Source organism: Amyelois transitella, chromosome 21 (assembly GCF_032362555.1).
Source record: "Amyelois transitella isolate CPQ chromosome 21, ilAmyTran1.1, whole genome shotgun sequence".
NCBI lineage: Eukaryota > Metazoa > Arthropoda > Insecta > Lepidoptera > Pyralidae > Amyelois > Amyelois transitella.
Genome location: NC_083524.1, coordinates 4,691,157 through 4,710,863, shown reverse-complemented (window position 1 = coordinate 4,710,863; position 19,707 = coordinate 4,691,157). Strand labels below are relative to the sequence as shown.

Sequence of the window (19,707 nt, the reverse complement as noted above, 5' to 3'; positions counted from 1 at the left end):
ATAGATTTATTACCTTTTTTGCATTGCATTTGCATTTGCGCCTTAGAGTATCGAATGAATAATGATTAATTATGTCAATGCTTTGCGCAGAGATAATTATAATTATCAAACTGAAATGGCGGGCTTCCCCGTCTGGATTATCACAATGAAATAATATGATTGATATCGTATAGAGATTGTGCCGGGATAAAATAACTTTAAGTTGTTTAAAATAAATTAACTATTGTTAAAACTTGAAGACATTGATCTTTAAAGTTTTAAACATACAAATTATCCTAACATATTGTGTCATATCCATTGTGTCGTGAAAATTAACAATGAGGATCGTAATTTTTCGTCTCTTAAAATATTGTATTTTTTTTGTTAGCGGCTAGTAGGTACGCTATATAATTTTAAACAATGAGCAAGTAAGTGATTTCCTACATACTCACCACTTGCTAAATAAACTGAACATACTCGTATATGATATCCTTACAATATTAATATAAAAGTCGTCCGTTACTGAGTAACCGTCAGACGAAACAACATACAGAAACTACTGGGCGAAGGAAATTTGGCATGTAAGTTCTCTGGGAAGTGCAGAAGAATAGTAGGATTTCCCAAAATTCTCGAGGGAACAGATGTTAACAGGATATTTAGTGAAAGCTTCTGACGTCTAAAAATATAGTACATAATAAGCGGTTTAATAGCATATAATTATAAAAACTGAAAGTTTTGTTGATGTCATTAATTGATACTTTGTATCCTATTTTGAAATAATTACTTATATGTTCATGCAAGCTCGTCAGTTCAGGGTAATCTTGACATGTCCAACCGCCAGGACGTCCCCGATTTCATCCAGACTTTCTTCTAGGTCTTTCCCTTCTAACGGCCCTGCTCACAGTCTCCTTGTATGTATATATGTTTATATATATATATATATATAACTTTGAGTGCGTTTGACCTCAATCTGCCTGGTGGTAAGCACGATAAGACCTAAGCTAGTGCACGCAAGCTCAAATAATGCCTTCTTTTAGCATGCTTATATTTATAAAGTAGCTTTGTTATGTAAATCGGTTATCGTTAGTTAAACTTAGTTGCCATCTATATCCGAGAATGGTGTGAAATGATAATGTTATCTAACAATTTATTGCACAATTAAGTGTCAGTTATTTGGAAAAATTATCAGACTCATTTTATTTGATTTTATATATATGTATGTATATACCAACAAAATGGAAGTAGTAAGAAAATGTTTCGTCAATTTTACATCCATCTATATCGATGCAATGTATTCGTATTGTACTCTACCTGATTGATGTCTGTTCTTGAAATTTATTGCCAAAAATTCAATATAACTGCTCGCTCGATTTAATTTGGGTAGTGTGTAAAAATCACTATGCTTGATTAAAAAGGTGTATGGAAATCGGTACAGGTCAAAATGTTTTTCCTTACGGTAGAGCTGCAGTGACCAATCCAACTGATGTACGTAACCCAGAAAAAACTTATAAGTAGGTACATGGCCACGGATTCGAACCAGTACACCAAGGAGCAGAGACGCATTTCTCAGTCAGATACCTTCTTAACAAGTAGCACAAAGTACTATATTCTTGAGAGACCCAGAACTAGCAGGCAACTACTAACCCTTAACCTAATACAATGTAACAAATAATTATAAACTCCCAACAAATTAACTACTACATATCCCAGTATCCTAAAAGCTACTGTTGTTAGTAGACATGGCTTCAAAAATGTGGATATTATTGATTCTGTGCATATCAAAATTGGTTTCGGGTAAAAGTTTGACGATGGTTCTAGATACAACATTCTCTATGCATGATGATGTTGAGATCATCAAGAATAACATAAGATCTGTACTAGATACTGTAACTTTGGTGCCACATGTCGACGAATTCATATTAGTGCCTTTTAGTGATCCTGGTGAGTAATTTTTTTCAATTATAATGTAAAATATTAACTATATAATCCAAGAAAGCTCGGTGTTCGAACGGTTTAGGTGCTCAGCTAAATGCGCTTAAAAAGTAATGCGTGTGGCACCCATAACTCTTTTCTGAGTTATGTATCTACATTAGTTTGAGCGCTAAGCGAAGCTCTTACAGTGGGGGAAAACATCGTAAGGAAAACTGCACGTTCAGGCAACTGATTGTGTAACCATGGTCCAATAATGAGTTAAGTACCTCCGCAAAGGTTGCGGAATTGCTATGTGTGTGAAAACCTAATAAATAAATAAATGTGTGACGTAGGTAATATAACTACGTGACAGAAGATCAATCCTTCCATGATATTATTAAATATTCGTTGATATCATCGAAGATAATTTGGTTGGCGTTTTAGATGTTGGTGTTCCAATAAAATCGACGTCTCCAGAAGAATTTTTGAGTACAGTCCATGCTGTTAGGACTAGTGGTGGTACTGACTGCCCAGAAAACTCTTTGGCTGGTATTATAAAAGGTCTAGAGATTAGCAAACCGGAGTCTTATATCTACCTCTTTACTGATGCATTTGCAAATGATTACAATCTGTCCTCGGAGGTTAAAGATCTTTGTAAGACCACAAAAAGTAAGGTTAGTTATTTCCATGTAATTATAGAAAATGCAGCTTACCTCTATCTCATTCGAAATAGGCACTTACTTAATTTATATTATCCCAATTTCTTTGATATTTTAACCTATATTTTTTCTAATCTCATTCGCATTCATGATGAAAATTAAGCACTGTTCGGTACATACACCAAAAAATAAACAAGCAAAGATGAAGCTTAGACTGGACTTAACAGTACTAATGTTGATCAAATGTTCGACGTGTATAAAGAAACTTGCAAGTTTTTACAGGTGATAATATTTTTAAGCGGTTACTGTAGATCGATAGAAGGCACCGTGGAAATTTATAAAAATATCACTGACCACTGCTCTGGAGCTGTTTTTCAATTGGATCGAAGTAATTTTAAGAAGGTAAAGTGAAAATATTTTAGATTTTGTTTTAAATTACCAATACCATTGCTTAACTGGAAGATATTCGGTGATCCAGTGGTTTTTGAATGTGCTGCTATTTTCCTTTTATTTTAATAACCTTAAAACATCGATCGGCACCTAACTATTTCCATTCTTCTTTCACCCTCGTGAAGTTAGTCTCGGTGATACTAGCAACTCTTTAAAGAGAAGCTCGAGGTGCTTATTTAGTCTAGACTAAGACTAAGTCTCTAAGACAGAGTTTTACGCGAAGCAACTCTCATCTGAGCTTCACGACCTTTGTGGGAGAACCTTACCTATATTTGATAATGCGTTTTACCCTAGGAAGAGCTCTAGGATTATTTCCGTTGCCCGCCACCTAGTGGCGCATTCTAGGCCATAGCTACGGAACAGGAAACGTACAAAGTAAGAGCCATTGTAATAAAAATAATTAATGAAACTATTGTTTCAGGCATTTCAACTGATGAAGGAAATCACATTAACAGAATGGAATAGTATACAGAATTACTACCCAGTTACAGATCGATATGAAATTGAGGCAATACAATTTTACATTACTTTTTTCTTTATAAATAAATAGCTTTTGCTCGCATTTTTTGTACGTGTGGAATATCATGGTACTACATCAGGTGTTGTTCCTTAAAATAATGCACAGGCTTATGTAGGTACATAATAGCTTTACAACAAAAAAAGTTTTATTAAAATCTATCCAGAAGCTCCAGAAATTAACGTGAAAGTAGCAGACATGCGGAATTAAAAATTTTTCATCATTGGGAAATTGGGTGACAAGACTTCTTATATGAATTGTACAAAATTGAAAATTTCTATTGGAACACACGAGCATGAAAAATAGTGACACAGAATTCTATTTTAATTATTCCCTATAGAATTAGAATTATTGTGTCACAGAATAGTTTCAGACTGCAGTAGGAAGATGAACATGAATGTCGTTCATGTCGCCAAAGATGGAGGATGTAACCGGGAATTACGCCAGGAGTAAAATGAAGAATATGCTACATCGTTGGCTAGATATTTTATAAGCATCATGTTACAGATTTCTTTGGATGCCTTTACATCAAACATGATGATAGTGGCCACTGGACAAAATACACTAGTCACTGTGAACGATTGTTTTGACTGTGAAGAAGTTATGAAGGATGCCAAATCATTCCATGTGAGTTATATTACTAAGTACATACCAACGTGTAGCGATGAACGAAAGATTTTGACGAAAGAAGAGTTGAAATTCAATTCGGAGCTCTTTCGAAATTAATTTCCGGTGTTGACAGAATCAATATTCCAAGATTAAAAAACCAAGTTAAGATGGATGGCTTAATTTGGTATTCAATAGTGATTAGTGACTTGAAAGCAGATTCCCAAGGTTATAATAAGCATTTCCCATAATCTGAACATGAGAACAAAATAGCTAGCATTCACTATGTTTTTTCTTCGCTACCGGTACTTCTTGGTTCTAGAAGATACCTACATTATATTTATACTTGACCGAGCAATGTGAAACAAAAAAACGTGCCCATGACAAATTGGGAAACTCCTTTTTTTAAATTGTTTGAATATTCACAGGTCCTTCGAGTAAAGCAACACGTTGGGACACATCGATTAACTTTGAGATGTGAGATATGTTCTTCACTGATAATCTACAAACGGCTTGACTTACAATTTCAATTCGGGTTTTCGACAAGACGTGTTCACAATATAAAAGAAACTACCTTGAAACCTATCCCAGGTAATATACATATATTTCTTCAAATACTTTAATAAAATGAAATTATATTTTCTCTATCATCCACCACATCGTACATGGTAAAGATATTTCCATTATCGGAAGGTACGGTGTGGGTTAGAAATTCACTATACCCACCCAGCGTGCCCTTTTTTTTATGCATGTCGTCAATATATGGAAACATCCTTCTCATTAAAACATTTGTTTTCAGGCCTAGAAAACTACATCACAATATTTTTGAAAAACGAGGGTAGTGTGACGGCTAGTTCCATGGCTCTACAGTCAGATGGCAGTCCTGTCTCTGAATTGCACCTGGAACAGTTGGCTCCAGGTTGTTACTATGCCACCGCGTACATATCTTCCGATAAACGTTACAGAATTGTCGTACGTACCTTCTCTTAAACTTCTATCTTCGAAATAAAATTCACATTGGGTATAAAAATGCAATAAATAGGTCGTCCGTAGCTTGCAAAAATAAATGAAATATAATGTTATATATAAGATTGAAACTTCTAGTATTATAATATTTTAAAAACCCCCATTTGGATGTATTTCTTTTAGATTAAAGGATATGATTCATCAACATCCCAGCAATTGACAGGATTAACAAATATTTTGCGGCCACAAGAAAAAGGTGAGAAAAATATTCAGATCTTATCTTTATTTTTGTACAATTCCATACTTATAACTAACATTATATTATTTATAACATATTATGCTTTAGGATCTGAAATCATATTATTTACAGGATTTGTACCAGCTTCTTTAGCGCCAATGGTAGAAATTGTCAAACCAGAGAATACATTAATAGAATTTGGATATAGTCTAGAAATAGCATGCAGAGTTACAGGTTATCCAAAGCCAGATATTTGGTGGGAGGACAGCAATGAAAAAAAACTTAAGTCCGACGTAAGTACCAACGCCTAAAGTAAAATATTCTTTAAGTAGGTGTCAGAATAAACTAATAACATAATTAGTCTGTTCAAACGGAGCCAAGCTGCAAGATTAAGTTTAGCAGAAAAAATATAATATTCAATCGCAGAGATATGTTGCATCACGTCTCGTCTCTGAGTGAACTTTGAACTGACCATTACCTATCTTGTACATACAACCAATTTATTCCCAAAATTTATTTTTGCTGCAACATTTCACAGGAACTTCTTTTAGAAACTCCTTCAGTTTACATGAGCTATGCTACATACAATGTTACATCTAACAGTACAATATTCTGCAAATCTAAAAATTTTGATGGTAATGCATCGCAAGAGCTGAAATTGAATGTGAACAAAACTGCAATCTTGGAGTTTGTGCAGAAACCTAAAGGTATCTATATGGTTTATCGCTCAAGATTATTGTAGATTTTTTTGATCGTCGGCAGTCTATCGTTAATGTGCCCCCTAGAAATGCGCAAGTAATACGTGTAAGTTATGTAAAGTCAGCAACACTGGTTCAAATACCTCGGCCATGTACCAATGACTCTTTTCTGGGTTAAGTAGTTTATTAGTTTAAGTGCTAACCGATCCTCTTACGGTAAGGGAAATTATCGTGAGGAAACCTGCACATTCAGGCAACTTGAAGAATGACATGATCCAATATAAGTAAGGTTCCCCTGCAAAAGGTTGTGGTGATTAGGTAGGAGTTGCTTCATATGAAAACCTGACTCACCCAAACCAGGATCCATTGTCAAGGACAAACCCGGGGCTCCTCACCCTCCTCCTCACTGGTGAGGAAAAAGTTTATTGTAGATTCTTCTAGGTAAAAATATCTCTAAAATAATGTTATTTTATTGTACCGAAGTCTTTCTCATTGCTTTTACTAAAATATGGTTTTAGATGAAACGTTCCAATATGGCAAGGAAGGTAAAATTTACTGTCAAGTAAATTCTTATCCAGAAGCATCTATCACGTGGTACCACAATGATACACTTCTAGAAAATTCCGACAATATACAAATTAAACCAGGAGATAACGCTGTAGTGATACAAAATATGGGTCTAGATGACGTCGGAGAGTATAAATGTGAAGTCAGCAACACGGTTGAGAAAAAAACTGTGACTGCTTCTATAGACATTTCTGGATTAGGTAAGAAACATTTTATTGGAACAACCTCTATTTTCTTAATTATTATAACAGTAAAGATATTTCAATTATTTTTTAATCGATGCAAAAAATCATAATAAAATATATAGCAGTCAACAGTGCAGAGAGAGACTAGGGTTGCTGTATTCAATTATTAATTATTGCTGTTATTATTTTAGAATATCCAGAAATTGCTACCGATAACTTTCAAATTGCTGTAAAACTCGGTGAGCGGGCAAATATTCAGTGCAGGTCAGTTTATGTTTAAAATTGTCAATACCAACCAAAGATCCGTTTTGAATATAACTTTAAAGATTATTTTTATTTTTTCAGCATTGTTAAGGGTAATCCAGTACCAGATGTAACCTGGCAATATAAATCTGAGGACAGTGATGAATTTGGAAAACTTCCAACTGGAGCATATGTCATTGATAGCAAACCTGCAAAAAATAAAAATGAGACTTTGTCTGTAGCTAGTAGTAGCAACTTTTTAAGTTTCTTTAGTGGTCCTAGTAAACCAAAAGATAACGCTAAACCATTATCAATAAGTACGAATAAAGCCGGTATATATCAGTGTAAAGGAAGTAACATATTGGGGGAACACTCCAAAGAAATTATTCTTAAAGTTCAAGGTGCGTTCATACATCTATCATATTAGGTTTAGTATTGTTTTCAGGATTTCAGGTTTCACTGTCTTACATTTTATTGAGTCTGACAAGAGTAACTACAAAAGCGCTGAGTACCTAAGATTGGCTTGCTTACTTTGTCATTGCAGTTCCTCCAAAAATTCGGAACAGTGAGGATGAAACTGTTACTGTTAAGAAGGGACGTAGAGTTGAGTTACCATGTGAAGTGGACGCAGATCCCGATGCTAATGTGCGGTGGGAGGTCCATCACGGCGACCGCATTGTCAATCTAAGTGCAAGACACCACGTTGATTATAAAAATACTCTCATGTAAGTATCGAAAATAAATACCATTAAGAACATTGGTATCCCAATTAATGTAACCTGCTTTTAAAGGGATTCTTGGAAATGTTTAGGATAAAAGGAGGTACAATTGGAACCTGGCACATTACTATTTTTTTAATATTATTTTACCCAATTTAAGATTAAGGTCAAAAGGGGCACCTCGGACTCCTCTCCAATGAAGTGAGGATCTAATCGGGACTAACGCAAGGAAGAAGAAGGATAAAGAAGAAAATAATTTAAAGAAGTAACTTTACTATTTTATGAAAATTTGTTTGTCTCATAAATAATTTGTTAATTTCATTTAAGATTTAACACCCGTTGGAATGATTCCGGAGAATATCACTGTATAGCTAAAAATGAATACGGAAGTGCTGATAAGAAATATACTGTCACTGTGCTTGGTAAGTTGATTCTTTTTTTTTTCCTATGTCACTAGAGTAAAGGATGACTCACGAGCTGTCAACTAAACCAGCGGACCCCAGGGTCCAAGCTAAATTGTAGAAGGTTCAATTGGAAGGAATATGCGATGATGAAAAAAAGGAATAAAGGCAATGCGAGTACAGTACACGGCATGTAGTTGAACTAAGTCGGCGGTGTAGATAGATAGATAGATAAAACTCTTTATTGCACCATAAGAGTAAAACAGACAGAGATGGCACAAAGGCGGACTTATCGCTAATGCAATCTCTTCCAGTCAACCTTCGGGTGGTAGGAAACCAAACAGGAGATTGTCGTTGGTGCAGAGCAAGATAAATAAATATAGGTGTAGGTGGATATTCACCACCCAACCCCATTACTAATCATTAAAGTCACAAAAATGAAGTAAGTTTAAGAATAACCAATTTTTCTTCAGTGGCTCCTTACATCGAAGCTCCTAAGTCGAAGACTATCACAACTACCGTAGGTTCTACCGTAACTTTGGTCTGCGACGCCTTCGGAAGTCCGTCTCCTTCCACCAGATGGCAGTTCAGTGCTCCTGATTCACCACCTGTAACTTTATCGAGGTAAGATATTTGAAAAGTAAGTAAACAGTTACTTATAGGCAAATGACTTATTGATACTATACTCGTAATCGCTTCTGGGATATAGTTAGATAGGACAGATTGATTATGAGACACTACCTTTATGTAGATACTATATAATAATAGTTTTTAATGGAGCTTTGGTTTTTTTACGTAGGTCTAGGCACAAAATACAAAACATTTGATCCAACATTATTGTTTTTACTTACTAAGCTTAATTCTATTTAATTAATTGTTATATAAATTTTCTTTGCAGTGGCAATTCAATGAACGTGTTAACCTTGAATCACTTAACAAAATTACAAGAAGGATATTACAGCTGCATAGCCGAAAATTCTGTTGGTGTAGACATAATAAAAATATTAGTTAATGTTCATAATTTATAAGCATACTGATTTTATCCTTAGCCCAAAAACACCTATTAAAAATTAAGTATTTCAAATGAACATTATTTTTTTTTAATTCCTATAAAATAAGTTAGTACATTGACTACGGTGCAGCGTGTCTGTTCACAAACTTGATAGAATAGAATAGAATGGAATAAATTTATTTTCAAAATTGAATACAAGGTATCACTTATTGACGTCACATCACTTAAATCTAATTATAATTACAACTACTTCCAAAGCGCATGTGTTGAAGAATCGGCGGAACAAACTACATTGCAGCATTTTCACCGGACGTCAATTTACAAATATAGATCTCTTAAATCTAAATCGTGGACGAATGCACATTGTCTACATTAAAACACCTGAATGAATGTAAAACGTATTATTTCAATACGAATATTTTGTCAAATAAATAAAGATAAAAAAAGATAATAATATAAAATGTCCCACATGTCTTACCTATATTACATTCTCTCCTCTCATCAAAAGTTGTCTCTCCCTCTTTGTTGGAATATCATCTTTCGCGACTTCTAGCCAGGATTTTTTTTTCGCCTGCCCATTCAAGCTTTCGCAAAAAGCGACCGTACTCTCTTGTACTGCCTGCCTGCTACTTATGTCACGGACATGAATGCAGTCTGGACTTTCTCACGAAACTGCGGACGTCGAGCGCGGCATTTTATGTCCGTAACATGCAGCTCCTGCTTGTGTCGCTCCATCGATGACCATGACCATGCTTCACTGCCATACTAATTCCAGAAAAGGCATAATGATGGATGTATACTATAAATTACATACAGTGAGGCTGAAAGTACAAGTCTATACAATGCCTCACTGGCATTCAGATGACATTTACCAAAAGTTATCTCTACCTTTATTATAATAGCCATGTCATTGTAATTTTATTTTCTTAAGTAAATTAGGTATATATTCTTAAGATAATTTAAGTTCGAGTTCGACTCCTTTAGGATTTACCGCAACTCATTTGTGTGCAAAATACCTTATCATCATCTTATGCCTGCAATAATTGATGAATATAATGATTTCCACATCATTCTATTGAAAGCAACTTGCATCCAACGTTTCCTCGCGGACTTCACAGTCCATTTCGCAGGAGGCCGTCCTACGCTACGCTTTCCGGTGTAATATTAATAAAGCAAGATAGTATACCAAAACACTAATATAAATTATAATGATTACCTGCCCCACATACCATATAAAAAATTGGATCACTCCATCTCATTTCCCATGGATGTCTTAAAAAGCGACTAAGGGATAGGCTTATAAACTTGGGATTCTTATTTTAGGCGATGGGCTAAGTAGCAACCTGTCACTATTTGAATAATCTCAATTCTATGATAAAGCCAAACAGCTGAACGTGGCCTTTCAGTCTCTTCATGACTGTTGGCTCTGTGTACCCCGCCAGGGATATAGACTTGACTATATGTATGTATATTACATATCTTCCCCAGATGATACAGCGGAGCCAAACAGCTCTTAATAGGAAGCCACACACATATTAATATTATAATGGACAGGAAGCTTTTTAAATACTTATACCCACTTTTCTTTCTTTCTTTTCTATATTATGGCTTCCACCGGACTTTCGGTGATTCTGCCAATGTCATGGTTTGAAGAGACACGAAGTTACAAAAATGGACGGTATACAATCTGAAAGGAGAAGGTTAACAAATGTACAAACACAAAAAGACAAACACAACAAGTAGGTATTGTTAGTAAAAGAGAAGACAAGTTAATGATTATAATGTGTAGTGATTATACCCACTTAATAATGGACTATTTAAAAAGTTTACTGTCATTGTCTGTTATAATTATGTCAAACCTTGATCGATATTGACTTTGACATATGTCAGCTTACGATTTGTCATTGGGAATAAATGAACTACGGATTTGCTACCGAATTATATTTATTTTCGATAGCATTGGATTAGCTTTGCTTGCTTGCATAATTTCAAGAAATGTGATTCATTCAATAAAGTTAACAATTTATCATTCTTTTAAAATAATTATGTGCCTCTAAAATGTTCTGCCGAAGACTACCACCTTATATAGTGCAAGAGCTTCCTGACATATCAGAGTCTATTCGATTTCCGATACAAAATGTTCAAAGGATAAGGGTAAGTAATCTTATTTTAGATTACTTTATAAATTATAAGTAATAAGTATTCTGCTTTTTGCATTCCATCAAGTTTCCGGTATCAATGGCTATGTTAAGAGCAATATTGAAACTAAATATTGTTGCAGTTTCTTTACATTGATACTCTGTGCTTCTATTCTCCTTTAAGGATTAGGAATAAATGATTGAATTATTATGAACATATGCTGAATTCATTTTGCAAGCTTTTAAGAGTAGTATGCAACAATTTTGGTAATAAATTAATAATCCTTAATCTTTGATATTGGTTAAGTTCTCTTGTAAGGGTTGTGGAGATCAAACAGAAGTTGCTTTGTGTAAGTTGACTTACCTAATCCAGGCTCATGGTCAAAGGCACACCCCAAGCTCTTCTCCCGAGAGGTGAGGATGTCACAAGGACTACTTCCAGGTGGCAGTGATAAATTGCAGAACTATTTCATAGATTTTTTTGATTATTCTATGCCCTTTGCTGATAACTTATTCTATTGTTACCAATTATTGATGAATTAACTTTTACTTTCAGTACACATGCTTTGATGTGTCCAAGAGTCTGATAGTATTTGGTGCTACTAGTGGTGGAATCTATGTTTTCAACAGAAATCCATGCGAGTTTGTGCAACTTATACCTAACAAGGCAAGTACTCAATTAAATTGTAGTAATAAGTAAGTAGTAAAATAGCTTTTGCCTGCACACTTTGTTGTGCCTCTGGAACAGTTTTTTTATTGTGTGCCCTTATTGGTACTTCTAATTTAGTGTCTGCAAAATTTCAAGAATTTGAAATTGAAAGATTGTTCAAGTAGAACTAGTTTGCCATTATAATATGGATTGCTATTAGTATAGAAACATGAATGTATCAAATGTATGATCGGAAAAGGGTACATAGTGGAGTGTAAGAACAATATTATTCCTCTAAGCTAGTATCTAGTTAAATATTTTGTTATCTGATCTGTATATTTTCCACATGTGGTTTTCTAACACATGTTTTATCCAGTAATGAGTAACCATGTTTTCAATCTAGTAATATTTGATATGAGAAAAGGTAATGGATTATTTTTTCTGATTAATAAGTCCAAATCTAAAGAAGTAAATTCTATCAAAATTTTTTGACATTACATCACCACGTCACAATTTTTTTTTATTCTGATAGCCAATGCATGTTAAGCTGTTGATCCTGGGTGTCAGATGCATTTAGGCGGCCTGTAAAATCTATCACCAATATTGTCTACAGCCAATTAAAAAAAGGATAATTTCATATTCCCCTTTTATATAATATTCCAGGATGGAATTATCACTCGCCTGGCAATATCTCCAAATGAGAAACACATTGGTTTCGCCAATGGCAAGGGAGCGGTGTCCGTCACGGAATGTAACCAATCACTTAGTGGAGGTCACTCAACAACTACTTCCAAGGAGCACCACGGGAATGAAGTGACAACTCTGGTCTGGGGCCGGAGTAATATGCTGTTTGCTGGGGACGATGTGGGAAAGATATCTGTCTTGCAACTCCAAGGGTTCATTGTGAGTATAAAAAGGCAACAAAGCTATTTTAGTTACCATTAACTTTGATAAGGCATGATTCTTGATGTCTTATTTTTCTTCTCTGTTAACCACTACCTTTTATACATATTGTTAAAGAGTGAGAAAAACTGCTGATTATAAGCAAAAGTGAGACATAGGCCTATCCAATTGATCTTGGGTGAGATTTGATGATTAAATATTTTCCATATGACACAATATATTTAAAATTTGTGACCACTGTTAGTCATCATCCTTCTGATGGTAGTCCTGGTTGCGACTTTTGCTCTAATGAGGAGCCCAGGGTCCGCCAGGGGGAGAAACTTAGTAAAGAGCTATTTAAAAGTAACAAAAAAAAAACTTAGGATTTTAAAGATAAATTATTATGTAGAATTTACGTGGTTAACATTCGCATCTATATAATTTTCAGGCGAAAGCGATTTTCCAAAATTTGTCTCAAACGATAATGAGTTTGGACTCGCGGATATGCCAGCTTGACATCAAGGATTGCATGCTTTTAGTCTCAACACTAACTAGGTGTTACATATGTGATACATCTCAAGAACAATACCGGCAGATTGGCCAAAAATTACGAGACGGAGAATTCGGTGCTTGCTTTCATGATAAAGAGAAATCCGCAGACAATAATCCAACACCAACCATACAAGATTTTACTGAAGTCAAAAAGTATAACATTGTTGATAATGATGCAGGATTTGCCATCAGTAAAGAATTAGTTAACACTGTTATATTTTGTGCCAGACCATCATCCAGACTGTGGGAGGCAACAATTGATGGTACAGTTATGAGAACTCATCAATTCAAACAAGTTTTAGCTAAACCAGTGAAAGTTGTGTCAGTAGAATCATATAAAAATGAGGAAATCGACTTGAATGATGATTGTAAAGCTGAAGAAGGCCAGTCTGTCAATTTTCACAAAATATTTAGTGTCAATGGTGCCATATTTTCTTTTAAAAAGGATGCTCTGTATTTTCTAAATACCAATGATGTAGATGATACTATGTGGCTTACATATAGTGATGTAATGGATTGCAAAGTATATAATGATACGGTTTATGTATGGTTAACTAATGGCTCTCTTGTTAGTTTGAGGTATATGAAAATTGAGAAATTTCTGTTGAAATGTTATTTTGATGAAAAATATGTAATATGTGCTAAATTGTGTTCCTTGTACAGTGATTATTTGCTTATGAATAACTTATCTCCAAAATTGCATATACTAGTAGGTATCAGGGATAAATTAGACAATGATAAACTTACCAATATTGAGAAGGTTCTAGAAAAGTTTAATGGTTTAAAATCTAATGAAGCAATGCAAATGAAATCCGGTATATTCGTTGTAGACAACACTTTCCAAACACAATCATTATTAGACGATATAGAAAGTCCTAAACATATAGAAGATAATAAATTTGGAACATTATCACCAGAAGCATTGCAGGCGTTCAAAGATTTGAGTGTGACTGTATCTGATAAGTTAAATTCTAGTAAGAAAATATTGAAAGATACCTGGGAGGGAATGAAACATTTCCACGACACACAACCTATTCAAGAAATAAATCTCCCAAAGAAAATTATACATGAAGAAGATTCTAAAGTTGAACATACGCCCGTTGAAACAGACAACAATATTATACATAAAGAATCTAGTCATAAAACCATAGAGGTAGACAATAACGTATTACAAACTGACAAAGTTTGCAAATCTTTGTACCAGTACTTTAGATTAAGTTTAGTTGGTAAAGAGACAGAACGCTCGAATTTAGTTTCATTAGTTGAAAACCACAGCTGTGATATTAGTGGAATCTACAATCTTATGTTACTTTTAGAGAAATATTGTGTTGCCGTGGGGGCACTAGAAGAATCTAAATACGTACCGAATAATATATTTTTAATGTACTTAAGTAGTTCGCCGCAGAAGAATGTGTTATTAGACGCAATAATAAAAGACGAAAGGTTTTACAAATACTTCGTGGATTCGTGCATATCTGTGAATGTAAGAACTCAAAAACTGTCGAATATAGGCTGCGAGTGTGGCTTTCCTTTGCCATACACTAGAACAAATCAATTGCCAGTATATTCGGAACTGATAGACGAGTTTATTGAAAGGCAATGGTCGAGTCAATCGAAAGATCAGTGTTATGAGATGTGCAAGCGAATGCCGTATTTATGGAGAAAGATATTGTACTTGAGAAGAAATGAAGATCTCTTGAATGTATTGAGGATATTGTTGCAAATGCTCGATGAAGGTTTACTGCACTCGTTTTTGCCTCAATTCACTTTAGAATCGTGGGACAGAGCTCTTCAGTTGTACGCCACATTACATGCGAATATGTGCTTGAATTGTAATAAGAAATTCCACCACATATCAGTGAAAGATATGTTGAGTTGGGACGACGTTGGTGCGTTGATGATCAAATCGGTCGGTGGTAGGAATGCCTTGAAAATCATGCAGAAACATGCGAAATTGATAGATCTAGGAGAGTTGACGATGAAGTTTTACCATACGAGTATGTTGGTGGCCATGTATGAGAAATATGACGTCACAATCACAAGTCAACTCACGGACGCTCTGTACAGTTGTTACGATTTTGATGAAGCGAAATTGGAGGTAATATATTTTATTTTATATATAAATAGTGTTATCTTAACAAGCGAAAAAAAAAGTGTTGTAATATACATTGACCATTCGAATCCCACGTACAGGAAATTACAGTTAATGGCAGAGAAATCTTACCCCCGATTTATACTAACCAAAACCAAACAGGGTAAGTTTTCTTTGCCGTTCACCCAAGAGCTCAGTAACTATAACTTAAATAAGTTTAAATTCTAATTTAACTCTTACGGCGACGGAAATCATTTAACTAACTCTGTAGTTAATCAAAATTTGAGATCATACCTAAACCTTGTTAAGTTCAAAATGCATATCTATTTTATTTATCTAGATCTTTGTGCATTACTGCAGCTAAACATGCACCTTATCAACGTTCCGCAGAGTATTGTTAACATAATTGACATAACGCTTCAAAATTTTCAGATATGCCGCCTTCTCCGAAACACGACAAACGGACTCATAAACAACACAGCACTACCAATAATAGTCGCCGCGAATTCTACGCACTGGGGACTCACCCCGATCACAGAAAAAACCTTAGCAAGTGATGAGCACAAAGAATTTAGCAAAATAAAATATTTAAAACTCGATGAAATTGTACAAAGGTTACCGGAAATTAATAATAACGTAACAGATTGCGTGTTATGCGGAGTTCCGATGCAGAATAAAATTCTGATCCAAGATGGCGGCTTGTGGGTTTTCAAATGTGGTCATAGTTTCCATGGAGCTTGCTTAGATGTAAATAAAGTGAAGTTGTGCCCGTCTTGTCCTAAGGTTTAGTGGCCTAACTTATTTTGTATTGCTGGTATATAATTAATATACAAATACTCAAGGATTTCTTTAATATGAAATAGGTACGTATTAATGAAAATGCAATAATATTTTTACCAAATTGTAAATGGCTTGACTATGACAAAAAGATAATCTCATAAATGTTTAGGTTTAATGCTACATGTAAATTATAAGCAATATAACAAGTGTTCTATTTTACTTTGGCGAATCAATAAAATAAAACATATAAGGCATACAATGAGAAAAATTGTAGTACCAGACAAATGTAGTCTCTACCAGATATTTCATACATATTTTATTAGTTGTTATAGTTATATAACAATAACATAATATAGTGCAATCCATACGACTATAGTATTCGGAATAATACAAGACTAGAAGTGGCAAGTACTGGTGAATGTGGCGTCACATTGTTTTGATACCATGAAGTTTTTATATTACATCTCAATTCTGAATGAACTGCGCAGAAAGCTTCATGCGATGTATATAGTTAAGTAAGGCTTGACCAGAAATATGTATAGCATACCTACAATAATTCTACGTTTCTTAGTGGAACTTGAAATACATAGATTGAGTGATTGTAGGGTGATTTGACTATAGTGCACGGTTGTCAAATATTAATCGACCTGTTTCAGATGACGTATAGTGATAAAAGGAGCCATAAAGAAGCCTGATTACCTAATAGCGTTAGGCTATACTTGTTTATTTTTTGTAGCAATAGTATTTTATGCATGACTTTGTATTGCCAGTATAAGTTTTAATTCACAAAATGGTACAAAACTTTTCTATGCATACAACCCTATGAACTGTAAAAAGGGAACTCAAATTAAAAAAAACGATTTTATGAAATAGTTTTTCTTTTAACTGTGATTTTGCGCAGAAAACATAGCTCAGGTATACAGAGTAAAATTAACTATGAAATATTTATCGATGCTTTAACTAGGGAAAGAAATATATGTATCGTATAGTATAGTGTACATTTTATGCAAGCTTTTAATGTCGTGAAATTTTTTTAAACTAATATATTAACTTTATTTAATGAGAGTGCGGTTTTTCTTACTTACCTAATATGATTGGAAGATATATTTTATGTATTTTTTTTTGTTTAAAATTTGTCTGCGCATGCACTTTCAAAAATGTTCATGTCTTGAATGTATCTAATAGGCCTAATAAACTTTGGATACTTCTTTTAGGTGATGGGCTAGCAACCTGTCACTTTCTGGATTTCATTTCCAGCATGAAGCCATACAGCTGAACGTGGCCTTTCAGAACGAGACTGATGGCTCTGTCTACCCCGTAAGGGATAAAAAATTATTAACGTGTGTACTTTTTCAAAGCATATGTCCCTAAATTTGTATACGAGATTTGTAGCTGTATCGTATTGTATATGAGTGCTTTAGAAATATACGCCTCACCAAACCTATATATGTTGTACTTAATGTAAAACAAGAATTAAAATATTTTTCTAAGTACAATAATAATTCAGCATATCAATATTGCTTATTATGTTATTCTTTATCTAAGAACTTTTTAAACTATATGTTACATACTCGCTTTTATTAAACAAAATTCATAGAACTTCGAGGTATTTTTTCTATCCCCACACATCGGGCACGTATAAGGCACACTTTAAATACGTTAAAATATCCGGTACATTCACATTGTCGCGTTTTTTTTCTTTACAAATCCGCCAGGACCTCTCCGACTTAATCAATGTAGGTTCGTCTTTCCAACCCTTTATATCGCTAAGTAATAATGATAATATATAAATAAATTGGTAATCCCTGAAATCATGCGTGAAATAGTAAAAATGAAACAAATATCATATTTTAATATTTATTTTTTATTATACTTTTGGGTTTTGGCACAATTTTTAAATAATGTGTCCTGGTTTACACTAGGTAGTAAAACCTAAACTCTATCTACTTACATTTGAATATTTTCGAATGCTAAGCCGCACTGGTATACGTTTTAAGTAAACCACTGGGTTTTAAGAACAAAATTGTGAAACAAAAATACAAAAAATAACAACATTTTTTCAGTATCGCTAAGTACATTCACTAGTAATTGGCTAAGTAACCTTTTACTTACTTTTCATTTATTTTTTTTTAAAAAAGCTCATAGCAACCCGGTCCTATAACTTTTTCAGTAATAAGTATCGTTAGTTCGTAACTTTCAGTAATAAGAACATTTTTCATTCAATTTGTGCCCCCGTCCAAGTGAGTTATTTTCCGAGCCGATTTTCTTAATTTAACAACATCTCAATTATGTAATAGTTTGTAAGTTGTTGATAAGTGAACGTGAGTGGTTGATAAAACACAACGTGCTTAAATGATGACGTCACGCTACGATGGCTAAAAGATTTCTTCCATGAATGAAAATTGTTATTCATTAGTTGAAGGATGAAAGGTCGTGTTCAAATACAATTTATCTTTCGAAGAATAAGTGAAAATACGTACGTTATCAAAACGTTACTTAGCCAATTGTAATAAAAAGTGTGTTTTGAAATTAGTAAGCAAAATAAATGGCAAGTCGACACGCTACTTTTGCAATCAATGGCCTTAAATAAATAAAAATAATGATGGAGATCTAGACATATTCCAAAACACAGTTTAAGTATCGATCGTTAAATAACCACGACTAACGTTTACATCAAAATATCGCATATTTACATTAATTCAACATAAAAATAAATAATTTAACGTCACTGTCTAAACCCTTACACATTTATTAAGAATAATACACACTACTTAATAGACAAACACTGATTCACATACACAAATTTATTTACGCATTTTACATAGTCTCCTACAAGTTCGATACTGGCATATGATAAGATGGAATGAAAACAAAACAAGACTTTTATAATTAGAAAAATAAATAACAAAATTTAAAAAAAAATGTCTATCAACGAGAAATTTTAATTTTACAAGATACAACTATACAAGTTTACTTTACTAGTAGATATTATGCGTGTAACTAGTGCTTAATGCTATTATCTACTTTATAAATTGCACGATTCGATAAAGCGAATATTTTGTAAATGTTTAGTAAGGTAGCTATAATCCCACGAATCGGTGGGTTATATTCGTAGTAATCGGAATATTAAAACAAATTGTAGGTATAATGTATTTTTAAACCATATTTTTTTTCCGTAAAAATTAAATACGACTAACAATCATTATAACTCGTGATATGTGAAGTTTTCAAAAAGTAAATTTCTTAATCGTAAGGTTATCCCATTATCCAAAGAATAATTGATGTTTATATAGGTAGGTACTTATAACAGTAAGTTTAAACGTTGTAAGGACACCCCGCGGACTTTGAATATAAGTATATTTATTTCAATGAAAAACTTCACTGACACTGGAAAAATATATGTATAACAATTTTAAGATGAGGTTTTATTTCAATGAAAATAACAACAATTATAAGAGTTTAA

General features: G+C 33.8%; 2 protein-coding genes across 3 annotated transcripts; both read left to right on the top strand.

Moving 5' to 3' along the window:
• Window positions 1-1,718: 1,718 nt before the first annotated feature.
• Window positions 1,719-9,176, top strand: LOC106138761 (hemicentin-1). Its single transcript, XM_013340036.2, has 17 exons — window positions 1,719-1,920; window positions 2,335-2,564; window positions 2,832-2,951; window positions 3,421-3,507; window positions 4,024-4,143; window positions 4,551-4,713; window positions 4,922-5,094; window positions 5,272-5,344; window positions 5,459-5,619; window positions 5,865-6,033; window positions 6,543-6,791; window positions 6,968-7,040; window positions 7,122-7,420; window positions 7,564-7,744; window positions 8,066-8,160; window positions 8,613-8,763; window positions 9,038-9,176. Exons 1-17 carry the CDS (start codon window positions 1,719-1,721, stop codon window positions 9,165-9,167), a joined length of 2,676 nt encoding a protein of 891 aa, XP_013195490.1. The 3' UTR covers window positions 9,168-9,176.
• Window positions 9,177-11,069: 1,893 nt separating this feature from the next.
• LOC106138776 (BLOC-2 complex member HPS5 homolog) lies at window positions 11,070-17,813 on the top strand. 2 transcript variants are annotated; one of them, XR_001228731.2, is made up of 6 exons: window positions 11,070-11,305; window positions 11,846-11,956; window positions 12,602-12,841; window positions 13,269-15,470; window positions 15,897-16,327; window positions 16,901-17,813. XR_001228731.2 is itself a non-coding variant. In XM_013340054.2 (5 exons), the coding sequence occupies exons 1-5, from the start codon at window positions 11,210-11,212 to the stop codon at window positions 16,251-16,253; spliced, it is 3,006 nt and encodes a 1,001-aa protein (XP_013195508.1). In that variant the 5' UTR covers window positions 11,070-11,209; the 3' UTR covers window positions 16,254-17,813. The 2 variants fall into 2 exon arrangements, 1 of the variants encoding a protein (XP_013195508.1); XM_013340054.2 differs by having other exon boundaries at window positions 15,897-17,813.
• Window positions 17,814-19,707: the final 1,894 nt, after the last annotated feature.

What these genes read in the sequence shown, in the direction of transcription:
- LOC106138761 (XM_013340036.2), top strand. Translation starts at nt 1,719, where the DNA reads ATGGCTTCAAAAATGTGGATATTATTGATTCTGTGCATATCAAAATTG. An exon ending in CAGATCGATATGAAATTGAG is followed by an intron (nt 3,508 to 4,023) that starts GCAATACAATTT and finishes ATCATGTTACAG; the next exon opens with ATTTCTTTGGATGCCTTTAC. An exon ending in AAAAAAAACTTAAGTCCGAC is followed by an intron (nt 5,620 to 5,864) that starts GTAAGTACCAAC and finishes AACATTTCACAG; the next exon opens with GAACTTCTTTTAGAAACTCC.
- LOC106138776 (XM_013340054.2), top strand. Translation starts at nt 11,210, where the DNA reads ATGTTCTGCCGAAGACTACCACCTTATATAGTGCAAGAGCTTCCTGAC. An exon ending in TGCAACTTATACCTAACAAG is followed by an intron (nt 11,957 to 12,601) that starts GCAAGTACTCAA and finishes ATAATATTCCAG; the next exon opens with GATGGAATTATCACTCGCCT. An exon ending in TTGATGAAGCGAAATTGGAG is followed by an intron (nt 15,471 to 15,896) that starts GTAATATATTTT and finishes CAAAATTTTCAG; the next exon opens with ATATGCCGCCTTCTCCGAAA.